Source organism: Vidua macroura, chromosome 1 (assembly GCF_024509145.1).
Source record: "Vidua macroura isolate BioBank_ID:100142 chromosome 1, ASM2450914v1, whole genome shotgun sequence".
In the NCBI taxonomy this organism is placed as follows: domain Eukaryota; kingdom Metazoa; phylum Chordata; class Aves; order Passeriformes; family Viduidae; genus Vidua; species Vidua macroura.
Window position 1 is genome coordinate 55,973,229 of NC_071571.1, and position 13,109 is coordinate 55,986,337.

Sequence of the window (13,109 nt, forward strand, 5' to 3'; positions counted from 1 at the left end):
AAGGGGACCTATAAGAAAAATGGGGTAAAACTTTTTAGCAGAGCCTGTTGCAGTAGGACAAGGGCTAATGATTTTAAGCTAAAATAGGATAGATTTAAACTAGATATAAGGAAGATTTTCTTACTGTGAGAGTGGTGAAACATTGGAAAATGTTGCCCAGAGACGTGGTGCCCCATCCCTGGAAGCATTCAAGATCAGATTGGACTCTGAGAAACCTGGTCTAGTTGAACATGTCCCTGTTCATTGCAGAGTAGGTTGACTAGGTGACTTTTAAAAGTCCCTTCCAGCCCAAACCATTCTATAATTTTTGTAATTGTTACAGAGGTTTCCTCCAACTTTGAAGAGGAAACATTGCCATCCAGTTCTTGACCACTCACACCACGCAGATACTCTGTCATCCCTTCCACTGTTGACATTTCCATTTCCCAGGGTTTCCCACTCACTTCAACTGGAAATAGTTTACAGATGCCTAGATACCATAATTTTTCAGGAATTGTGTATGCCTGATGAGACATCAAGATGTCTGCTTAGAACTGCATCCTCTGTTTATATGTACCTAAGAGGAGCAGTGATCTTTTATATGGAAACCTTCGCATTTAATGTATTTCCTGTCTGAGCAGATGAAACTGGAGAACCCATGTTGTCAGTTACATACATTACCACCTGCATAGTCTCCTTTCTAGAAATCCCCTGAATTGCATTTTGTCAGGTAATGGCAGTTACTCTTGAAGTCAGAAAAACATGGCAATCCCATAGGATGGGCGGGCTGTATTTTGCTGTGAAAACCCAGAGGTCTGATAAATTATAGTCCTTTTAGACTATTTAAGATTTGCTATATCATGTGTTTCATTAGAAAATCTTAAATGTGAATAGTAAAGCAGAGATATATTCCAGTGAATCATGAAGATAACAGGTAGTTGCTCTCAATCTATTTGGAAATATTTCTCCATGGCAATCAATCCAGTGGTTGCTGTTACTTTTCATACTCTAAGTGGGCTCCAGACAACATTTCATAGTATACTTATTTCTGTGTATTTATTTGTGAGAAGAATTCACATGTAATGTAATTATGGATGGAAAAACCAATTTGAAGTAGTAACCTGAATTCATTCTCTCTCGAGTGACTATTTCAAATGTTCTAGCATTTTGTTTGTCTGAAAAGTACAGATGACTCTTTGAGAACCTATTGTCATAACATGGCACCCCCAAAGGGGTGATAATTAGCATTGACTCCATGCTTCTCAGAAGGCTGACCAATCACTTTTATTATACTATATTTATTAAGAAACCCATCGCCCTTGCAGACAGTCACGATACAGGTGGACCGAATTGGTCCTGCAATCCAAACACCATCACCATTGGCCAATTAAGAAACCACCCTTTGGTAAACTAATCTCCGTAACACTTTCCACATGTTCACAACAACAGGTGCAGCAAGTGAAGATCAGAATTGTTTCTCATTCTTTTCTCTGATCTTCTCACAGCCTTCCCCAGGACAATGCCTGGGAAAGTTGTGCGTTGCTCTCTGTGGCCAGAGAGATGCTGCCACAACCTGTTATCAAAATACTCCTGTCTGAATGCTAGCCATTAAAGCTGGGGGGCGGGGGGGGTTTGGTTTTTTGGGTTTTTTTGTTTGTTTGGTGATGGTTTTTTGGGGTGTTTTTTTTTTCTTTCTTTCTTTCTTTAAATCTGTGCTGCTTTATTTAGATTCCCATATCTGCCTTGGTGTCTTTTGTTGAAGCTCTGGAGGTTGGCTACAGTAAACACAAAAATCCTTATCACAACCTAATGCATGCTGCAGATGTCTCACAGACAGTCCATTACCTCCTTTTCAAGACAGGCACTGTGGTAAGTAAAAGACTTGGCATCCTGAATATATAGTGAGTTTACAAGAGTTTCTGCTTATTAATGAGATAATGATTATCCACACTAGAACCTGTTTACACTCTAGACACACTTACTTTGATATGGCTGGACTAATAAAGGTAAAGACTTTGGATTATTTAGGAACAGAGGGTAAGTGAAGTTGTTGATAACTCTTTTAAAAGTTATGTGAGGATGAATGAGAAACCCAAGCTTGGTTTATCACTCTGCCACAGATCTTCTGTGTGAATCTGCCAACACACATTTACTGGAATTCATTTCACCTAATTTGAAGAATTGTATTGTCTAAGCTTTCTTCTTAACTTAAGGTAGGGAGACAGTACATCCAAATGATAATTCATTCCACTTATTTGAGCATAACAAGTGCTGGGATCTGGAAATGCTGATCTTCATCCACTTCTCTACAGCAAAAATATCTGGATTGGCTTGCACAGAAACCTATAGACAGCTGAAGTCTGACAACAATGCCAGGAATGGACAGAGGGCTTAAAAAAAATGTAGTTCCCACAGTGGCTCTCAAGACAAACAACAGAAATACATTTGAGGATGGACTAGAGAAATTGAAGGAAGACAGATTCCAGAGTGAAGTGATTCCATTGCAGTTTGGATTTAGCTGGAGGCTCAGAAAATTGCTGCCTACACGGCTAGGGAGAATAAATAGCAGGGAAAGTTCAAAGGATCTATTCTTCTTTCTCCTGGTTACTGCTGCAGCCAGAAAAACTAATTAAATTACCTTTAGTCTGATTCTGTGGAGCAGATCTTTTCCACACATTATTTGCTTCACTTTTTTCCATGCATCTAATTTGCCCTTGCTCTTGCATTGGCAGAAGTATAGAGGCAAAGGTGACAGTGAAGGGGAGGTTAATCTGTTAAATATTTAGCAATTATCTCCTGTTATACCATAGCCATTCTGTTTGTAGCTGGTACTTGAATACATGTAATTCTGTTCTATTGCACTTCATTTCTCAGAGGTCCTTTCACTAACCAGTGTGCAGTTACAGGGTCATGGAGTCTTTGTATTGCAGAGCAGACACATAAACCCAGGTCAGCAGATGTTGAGGCTCTTACTGCACTCAGGCCTTCTTGAACACTCCCCAGTTGTTACAAACTCTGTATCTGGAACTGTTGAAAAAAAAAAAAGTAAGGAAAAACCATGTGCCTCAGCCCAACCAAATTCTAACACTCTTTCTCATGCAATGAGCACTGTAGCAGTCAGAGGCCCTGAAAGGCCTCCATGGCGGTCACTAGCCTAAGATAAGAAATGCAGAGTCATGATGAGTGGACCAGAGCTGCCCCTCTTCCACACTCAGACCCCTGTTATCTCTCTGTAAGGCTATAGGTCGTATTCTCCTTGACCCCAGCCATTGGACGATTTCCAATCCACCAGTAGCCTACTTAAACCCTCACCTTTGCCCAGTTCAGGGGAAGAGCTGTCACTGGAACCCTTTGCAGAAGCTGCCAATAAAGACATATCTGCAGAACTCCACACAGCCTTCACCTCTCTCCATCCCTGCGTCTGCTGAGGCACTTTGCGAGCACAGAGCTGAAATCACTTCACAATTGCCCGCTAAAGTAGCCTGCAGTTAGGAGCTAGCCAGAGGGCCCAGACAGGCTGTGCCTCATCAGCACAGTGCTATCCCGGACACCTATGGTGGCTGCTGCCCAGGGGGCCGGACGGACCCCCGGGACCCCAGGCCGCGATAGAGCACCTTTGATCAGCTATGAAAAGTCACTATAAAAATTGTCTGTCGGCAACACTTGTGCTGATATTTGTATGCTGATGATACCTTTTCTGTGCAGCTCAATAACAAACCCAAAAAAAATGCTGCCACTAGTGTCTACTGGGTGATGAAGTATAGGACAGAGAGGTACAAGCTAACAAGGCATACTGCAGCACTTGCTATGTGTTTTAGGCTAGTTTCAACAACTGTAGAGTTGCTCACACTTGGGAACTATGTTTTCTGTATATGATCTGCATTTCTACAGTTCCTTGATTGCCACACAGGTGTTGCTTTCAATTCTGAAACCAGAACTGAATGATCTTCCTTGAGGAGTCACACACTCCACAACCTCCTGTTAATATGTCAAGTTTCCCGTGTTGAATGTAGAATGCACTTGTGATTTGCAGTCACACTGCAATTAGAGCAGTAAATGCTGCTGTTTATCAGAAGCAGATTTGGAAGGAGTTAGGTGCTATCTGTCTCAAGAGCTGATTTAGACAGACTGATCCTGATGGAAGTTGTATCACTTGCTTCTGATTGTGCCTGAAGTAAAAAGGACTTAGGTCAGAATTGCACCTAATACAGTTACCTATTCAAAACCGCCTGTGAGATACTAAATTGGTCACTGTTGCTTTTAGGACCATTAGTTACTGAAAATGCACTGCAAGCTGTGGTCAGTAGGAACAGGCGCAATGTTGAGTAATGTGAATTGTATTCTAGTGGTGAGGAAATGTAATGCTCCAAAAGATTACTGGATTACAACACTGCCCAAATATAGCTGATCATCCTAGTAGTTCAGAACTACCTTTTTTTTTCCATCTTGATGCTTCTTGATCTCTTAGTCATTTAGCAACAATTCAGATGTGAGTGAATGACTTCTATTTCATTCTAGCCTGTGATGCACCAGTGCTGAATGGGATTTCCTATGCTGTCTCTGAGTGCAATAAAGCAAGGAAAGTGTTTAAAAAGAGAGAAATAGAAGGACATGAAAATACATGAGTAAGCAATGGAGAAATTTGGACTTTTTTCCTCTGAGAGAGAGGAAAAAATAAATTAAAAACCAAACCCAAAAGAACCCCTCCAAAACCAAACTAAACCAACCTCTGTTTCAGAGGAAAAGGTGATCTGGAATAATAGAATCAACCAGATTGGAAAAGACCTTTGAGATCATAGAGTCTAACCTATGACCTAACACTACCATATCAACTAGACCATGGCACTAAGTGCTGCATCCAGTCTTTTCTTAAGCACCTTCAGGGATGGTGACTCCAAAATCTCCCTTGGCAACCCATTTTAATGCCCAATGACTCTTTCTGTGGAGAACTTTTTCCTAATATCCAACCTACACCTCCACTGGTGCAGCTTAAGACTGCTCTTGTCCTGCAGCTAGTTGCCTTGGAAAAGAGACCAACCCCCACCTGCTTACTGCCATTGAGAGAGTTGTAGAGAGTGATAAGGTCTCTCCGCCGAGCCTCCTTTCCTTCAGGCCTAACAACTCCAGCTGCCCCAGCTACCCCTCTTAGGACTTGTGTTCCAGACCCTTCACCAGCCTTGTTGCATTTCTCTGGACATGCTCCAGCATCTCAACATCCTTCCTAAACTGAGAGGCCCAGAACACAGTACTCAAGGTATGACCTCACCAGTCTTGAATACAGAAAAAGAATCAGTTCCTTAATGCGGCTGTCTTCATTATTTCTGATACAGGCCAGGATGCTATTGGCCTTCTTGGTGGGCACACTGCTGGTTCATGTTCTGGCTGCTGCCATTCAGTACTCCCAAGGTCTCTTTCAGGTCAGCCTCTGTCCAGCCACACTGTCCCCAGCCTGTAGTGCTGCAGGGGGTGGTTGTGACCAAAGTGCAGGACCCGACATTTGGTCTTATTAAACTTTATATTGGTGGATTCAGCCCAACAGTCCATCCTGTGCAGGTTGATCTGCAGATCTCTCCTACTCTCCAGCAGATTGATATTCACACCCAGTTTGGTGTCATAAGTAGATTTGCTAAATGGTAGACTCAATTCCTTCATCCAGATCATCAGTAAAGATATTAAACAGGACTGGGCCCATGCACAGATCCCTGGGGGACACCATTAGTGACTGACCACCCACTGGATGCAACACCATTCATCACCACTCTCTGGGCCTGGCCATTCAGCCAGTTCTTAAGCCAGCAAAAAGTGCACCTGTCCAAGCCATGGAGCTTTCCCCATATCCACCAGGCACGTCACCTGGTCATAAAAGGAGATCAGGTTGGTTAGGTAGGACCCTCACCTCCTAAATTCCTGCTGGCTGGGTCTGATCCCTAGGCTGTCTTGTTCATGCCATGTGATCACCCTCAAGATGATTAATTCCATAACTGGGCCAGGCATTGAGGTCAGGCTGACAGGCCTGTAGTTCCCTGGATCCTCCTTTTGGCCCTTCTTATGAATGGGCATCACACTGGCTAGCTTCCACTCATCTGGGACCTCTCTGGTTAACCAAGACTCATGATAAAAGATGGAGATGATGAGCTCTTCTGCCAGCTCCCTCATCACTCTAGGATGGATCCCACCTGGTCGCACAGACTTGTGAGCATGGAGGTGGCTCATCAGTTCACTAACAGCTTCCTTGTGGATTACAGGGGATCTATTCTGCTCTGTGTCCCTGTCTATTAGCTCAGAAGGCCAGTTGTCCTGAGGATGACCTATCTTATTGCTGAAGATTAAGGCAAAGAAGGTGTTAAGTACCTCAGTTTTCCTCACCTTTGGTAACTGTATTCCCCACCAGGTCTAATAAAGAACAGAGGTTTTCCTTGCCCCCCTCCTTTTGCCATTAATGTATTTATAAAAACATTTTTTATTATCCTTTGCAGAAGTGAATCTGTGCAATATGGATAAATATGTGCAGAGGTCAGAGAATGTACACATACCAGACTTCCATCTAGAAAATAGGAACTAGAGTGTGTGCTTGCAAACATATGTTTATGCTTGCACTTTAGTCAGTGCCTGAACTGAGCCCATGGCCCATGTATTCTTACTGCAATTAGCTACATACACAGTAGCCCATGCAGACCAGTATGATGGAGGTGTGGTTTAGAGGAGTGTCTTCTGCTTCCCAGGAATATTCCCAAGCACTAATCATTACCACACCCAAATCATATCTCTAATTTGGTTTAGGATCAAATATAGCACAACAGGAAACTGCTCCACAAACTCACAGCACTGTGACATTTCAGCTTTGCTTTTCTTTTTTTAATGTTTTTTTAAACTTAGGTTTTAGGTTTTTTTCTTTCTTCGTTTTCACCTCACCTTCCCTGAACTATACAACCAATCTCAAAGTGCACAGATTAATGCAGTTTGAAAATGAGAAGTCATCAGTCCTAATGTCCTGCTCACAGCAGGGCTAGCTTCTTACATGCATCGTGTGTTCACACACAGTAAAGAAACATAGGGTGCATTTTCCTCTTTCCAGGATTTGCTCACATAAGTATCTAATCATTACTGTAGTATGTATAGTTCTTTAGTTCATCACTTCTACAATATTTATGTAAGTAACTTGGACATGTTGGAACATCAGATTTTGGTTTGAGAAATATGTTAGGGCCATTGGTTTAATTCTTCAACAATGGGATGAAGACCACTTGTGAAAAAATTATATACAAAAATAGGAAAAAAACCCTCATTTTTAAAAATTAACCCCTCATTTTTAAAAAACTAACTACTTAATCGTAATGTGGAAAATTGTTTTTTTTTCACATTTAAATAGTACATATAGTTAAAATTTGTTCTAATCTTAAAAGTAAAAAACATGTTTCTGGTTTGTCTTCACATGGTTCATTTGCCTTTGTCGTGTTCCCTGTTATTTATGAAATCTCTGAAGAGTTTTGTTTCATCTCTCATTTTTTTTTTAAATTTCTTTTCAATTAAATCTTCTTTCCCTCTCATTTCATAAAATTTAATCAGCTTTCCTGTTATTTTTTCCCTCAGGATGATGCTTTGGAGTTAATTTGTTATAGTTTACAAAATCACAGAATCACAAGGTTGGAAGAGACCTTCAAGATCATGGAGTCCAATCCATTCCCTGGCACCTCAACTAAACCATGGCACTGAGTGCCACATCCAGTCTTTTTTTAACACATCCAAGGATGGTGACTCCACCACCTCCCCGGGTAGACCATTCCAGTACTTTATCACTCTTTCTTTGAAAGACTTTTTACTAATATTAACCTATATTTCACTTGATGCAGCTTGAGACTGTGTCCTCTCATTCTGTCAGTTGCTGCCTGAAGAAAGAGACCAACCCTCACCTGACTAGAGAGTGATAAGGTCACCCCTGAGTCTCCTTTTCTCCAGGCTAAACAACTCCAGCTCCCTCAATTGTTCTTCATAGGGCTTGTGTTCCAAGCCCCTCACCAGCCTTGTTGCTCTCTTCTGGACATGCTCAAGCGTCTCAATGTCCTTCCTAAACTGAAGGGCCCAGAACTGGGCACAGCACTCAAGGTGCGGCCTCACCAGTGCCGAATACAGGGGGAGAATGACCTCCCTGCTCCTGCTGGCCACACCATTCCTGATACAGGCCAGAATACCATTGGCCTTCTTGGCCACCAGGGCACATTGCTGGCTCATGTTTAGTCAGCTGTTGACGAATACCCGCAGGTCCCTTTCTGCCTGGGCACCGTCCAGCCACACCATCCCCAGCCTATAACGCTGCAGGGGGTTATTGTGGCCAACATGCAGGACTTGGCACTTGGACTTATTAAACTTCATCCAACTGTTCCAGCTCTCTCTGCAGAGCCATTCTACCTTCCAACAGATCAACACACGCTCCCAGCTTAGTGTCATCTGAAAATTTACTAATGAAAGACTCAATCCCGTCATCAATGTCATCAATAAAAATACTGAACAGTATGGCCCCAGCATGGACCCCTGAGGGACACCACTGGTGACTGGCTGCCAGCTGGATGCAGCACTGTTCACCACCACTCTCTGGGCCTGGCCATCCAAGTCAGCTCCTAACCCAGCAAAGAGTGCTCCTGTCCAAGATGTGGGCTGTCAGCTTTTCCAGGAGTATGCTGTGGGAGACAGGGAGTACGCTGTGGGAGACAGCTGTATGAACTACAAAGCTTTTGGCTCTCTCATAGACAAAATGTTGAAAGAGAATTTGGAATTAATCTGATATTTATCTGTCCTGGTTTAGGGCAAATTTGGGAGAAAACCTCCAAAGGGGTTTCCTCTAGAAAGCAAATTCAAGCGACCCCTCCCCCAACTGGTTTGGGAATAGATTTCCTTGGAGAAAAGTGGAAAAAAAATGTTTATTTAACAGGCTAAGCATTCACCAGCACAAAAAAAAAAATGAACAATATTGAACAATAAAACTTCTCACCACTCCAAAGAGATGACAAACTCAGGAAGTCCCCTTTGTGGGTTGTAGCTCAGCTTACTCAGTCTCTTTATCAGTCCCTCTTGTGCTGGAAATGCCAGGGCCCAGGCCCAGCCCAATGGGCCTCAGGTGTGAGCTGCCAGTGCTCTTCTTGGTTTTCAGACCAGAGCAGGTTTTAGCAGTCCAAAGAAAAGAAAAAAAAATCCCACAGTCCAGGGAACTTCTCTGCCACAGCTAGCTGAAAACTAACTGAAAACAAAGGAGAGCTCTGTCCCACTGTCTGTCCATCCACGGGCAACACAATCCAGGAGAAGGAATGTGGAGGAGTGAGTGCAGTGTCTGAAAACAAACTGCACGCTTCTTCTCTCCTCCCTTTACTCTCAGAACCAGTCTTAAAGGTGCAAAACTTATTTCTGGGCTAGATAGATGAATAGGGATATAATTCAGCATCATAAAAGTCACCCCAGGACTTTATCTCAGAGGATTGGCATAGAAGCATGATTTGCAGGAACAACTTCCAAGAGCTGACACACTTGTTGCTCATTTAATTCCTTCCTTTATTAAACTCTGTTATTCAGTTCTGATTATTACTTTCTTTGGTATTGTTTTCTGATTAATCTTTATTACTGTTTAGAAATACCACGATTTCTTTTTTAACCGAGACAATGATGGGAAAACTGTAAAGCTTATGACTTCTTTCTCTGTTACTGACAAGAATTACAGGAGGTTATTTCCTGCAGAAGACTTGAAAAACTGAAAATGCAGGACTTCTGTCACATCTTTTAGTACTAAAGAGAAGTGAGATAATCTTCTCCACTAGCCTATTTTGATTAATTAGCAGATCATCATAAGATTTGAAAATAATACCTGCTATGGAATAAAAGTTAATAAACTCTTGAGAAAGAAACTGGTTAATTACCTACATTATAGCAATTTCTTGGAAATGCATCCTTTTTTTTTTTTTGGTGAGATTTGGATACACTGCTTTTTCTTCTTCCTTCTTCTTTCTATATTCATCAATCCTTTTGTTTGCATGCAAATGAGCCACCCTAGTAGCTAATACTTCAGATTTATAGTATATTTTTGAAAGTCAATTATGCTCCCTTGCCCTTTTTTTCATTCTGGAAGTGAGTACTTGGTATTTCATGCCTTGTACCCTTCACCATTTCTGACCTACTACCGTCACAGAAAGTTTGATAAGGTTTTATTGTGGATTGGTTTTGTTAACCCTTTAGAAATCAAAACCATTTGCATTTCCTTGGTCTTTTCATTTTTTGTGACACTGTCCTCCTGTTCTTGATGGCTTTGTTCTTTAAAAATTAGCTTTCTGTTTCTATGATGAAATCTATCACAAAGCAGTGAAATGTAAAGTCAGCACTCTGATGGAGATTACATCCATTCTCTGCAGGCTTTTTGCTGTCTTATTTGCTTTGTCTTGCAAGGTTGTGGCAGGAAAAATGGGACTAAGAGGTTCCAAGCTACTTCCCTTGTGTTACTCACAAGCTTATTTTGACTTTGTTCTACTTTCACTGCTTTATTTATTACCAACAATTAACAGCTGTTAATTCTAGTTTTATTCTGGGTGATCTTCTTGGAATGCTGTTATGATACTTAATACTGCTAATACAAGATACTGCTAATAATAAGAACTACTTCACCCTATTTGAAAACCTACCTTACCCAAAATTGTTCAACAAGTGATGCTTTGGTAAGGTATGCCAGTCAGCATTTTCCCTGTATGTGCCTTAAGAGACAAGGTAGGAAACTTCAAACACTAAGGCTCATTGCATCAGTGATGCTTTAAGACTTGGGTGATGAGATCTTGTTAGGGTGGAAATCATCAGATGCTGTCCAGAAGTCTGAAGTGGATCTGTTTGAGTAGCTGAATGTGTCTTGAATGAGTTCTGCAAGCATAATGCATACTTGATCTGGCTGTTTCTGAGCACCTGTGCCCTGATTTTTTCCTATCATTTGCAGTCTCTCCTTTTGGGAAATGGTAGACCCCTGTGGGCAATGAAAGTCCAGATCTAGACATGTAGCCTGGAAATCTTAGTTCCATTTTTTCCCCCATTGCAGTTGCTAGAAGTTGCTGCTTGAAAGTTGAATTAATGTTCTTAATCATTTGGAAATCATTCCTTGATGTCACACCTGGAAACAAAATTGAACAGACTTGTCCACCATCAGTGCTCTCCAGTCATATCCTGGATCAGTTGTGTAGATATGAGAAAACAGTGAAGCTTGTTTCTGATAATTTCTTGCACTCCTCACTATCCTCTCTTTCTTGCTATTAAAAAAACCAAAAAAACAAACAAACAAAAAAAATAAACAACCCAAACCCAAGAGCTGTCTTGATTATGGTCAGTAGCATTATGCAAATTATTTTTTCAAACTACATCTTTAATGTAAGGGGATCTTTAATAGTGAGACTTGCTCCATTCCTCACTGATTATGCAGAGATGACTGTGAAACACAGATAAAGATCTAGACAGGTTGTTGTGTGCAGAGTCCCACTGTTACCTCTGCTTTTTTGCACATGCTAGTGGTGGCCTCTGAGCTCTAGGAGATGTCTAGAATAGATTTTGGATGCCTTAGTGCCTTTGCTGGGCCTTGAATTAAAAGGCAGTTTGTATATGAATGCCTGTTAAAACATTTGCAAGTTGACAGTGAGGTGTTACAAAAGTATTTGGCAGTCACTGTGGTAAGGGCTTTTTCTAAATGCAATACATTTAAGCATTTCGTACAAATATTTACAGCATCTACAGTATCTAAAACCTCTGACTCCTTTTCCACCTTTTCAGTGGAAAACAAGACAATAAAATAATTTGACTCAGATAAAAATTATTAAAACCACCTGAATAATTTATAAATCTAAGGCAAAAGTGACTTAAGCATTGTAAAATAAGCCTTTGACTAGGGAATTAGGAAAAATTCCACAAACTTAAGGGCTTTTTTGAAGTGTTTTTTAAAATTATAAATAAATAACAAGATGTAAATCTCTTGAGGTTATCTTCCTTGTTCTCTTCATGATTCAGTGATTGACAGAGATTTTTAGTTTTCTGGGAAATAGTGATATTCTTCTATATCTGAGTCTCTGCTACTCAAATAAACTGAACTGAAAATACATACCCTGGTGGTATATGTTTACCTGCACATATATCAAGTTCCCCTTGATGAACCTTGATTTTCTTGAGTTTTCCTCGTTTCTCTTCTTGAAACATTGCTCTTTCAGAAGGGCACAGTTCCCCTTGCTCTGCCTTAAACCTTATTAGCTCCTGAAACAATTTTGCTGAACTTCAATTTATTTAGATGAAGGTCCAGGATGAACACTGGTTTGACTTTTATGTATCAACCAGAGAAGTTTGCTTTAAAACAGCTGGCAGACTTCAGGGGAAAGGTGACGACATGCAACACTGACTGTTAACAAAGGATAAATAACTTACCTTAGAAGACAAAAGCCTGAGAAAAAGATAACTTACCTGATTGTACTCTAATCTCTTTTCAGCACTGGCTGACAGAGCTGGAGGTCTTCGCTATGATATTTGCAGCTGCCATACATGACTATGAACACACTGGAACCACCAACAATTTTCACATCCAGACAAGGTGAGGCAACTGTACATCATGATGAAGGGTCAGGAAATAGAGGGGAAAATCTCTGGAGAATAACAGCACAGCCACCTTAGAAAAGTGCAGGAACTTCTGTTTTCAAGTGTTACGGGAGAAAGTTAACTTTCTCAGGTTACATTTAGTTTTCTATTGTTCAAACATTCACAATGGAATGCATGTATTCTAAATTCCAGAACATTGTTTCATATTAATAACCAGGAAAAAGAAAGTTCCAAAAATATTTCCATGTAAAGTTTTCACAGACAAAAGGCTGTACAGAGTGATGTATTTTGACAAAGATAAAGTTTTGAAGGAGATACTGTAATTTTACCATTTTTTCTCCTTGTTGAATTTGAGGATTTAAACAATATTGGCATTCAACCATGTTTGTTGCATTCATCAGTGAACATGAACACTATACATAATATTTTCACTTTAGTGGAAAACCACACCTGCAGCAAGGGGATATGCTTACCACTGCCTAATCAGGGAAATACTTTTTAAAGCATCATAAATTGCTAGAGCATAATTAGCTGATCAC

The 13,109-nt window shown here is 40.8% G+C and overlaps 1 protein-coding gene across 1 annotated transcript in view; it reads left to right on the forward strand.

Annotated features, from left to right (window-relative positions):
- Positions 1–13,109, forward strand: part of LOC128805229 (dual specificity calcium/calmodulin-dependent 3',5'-cyclic nucleotide phosphodiesterase 1A-like) — a 360,529-nt gene that overhangs the window by 252,650 nt on the left and 94,770 nt on the right. Inside the window, 2 exon segments of the mRNA XM_053973819.1 lie at positions 1,708–1,848; positions 12,465–12,565. Of these exon segments, the coding sequence (XP_053829794.1) occupies positions 1,708–1,848; positions 12,465–12,565 (242 nt within the window).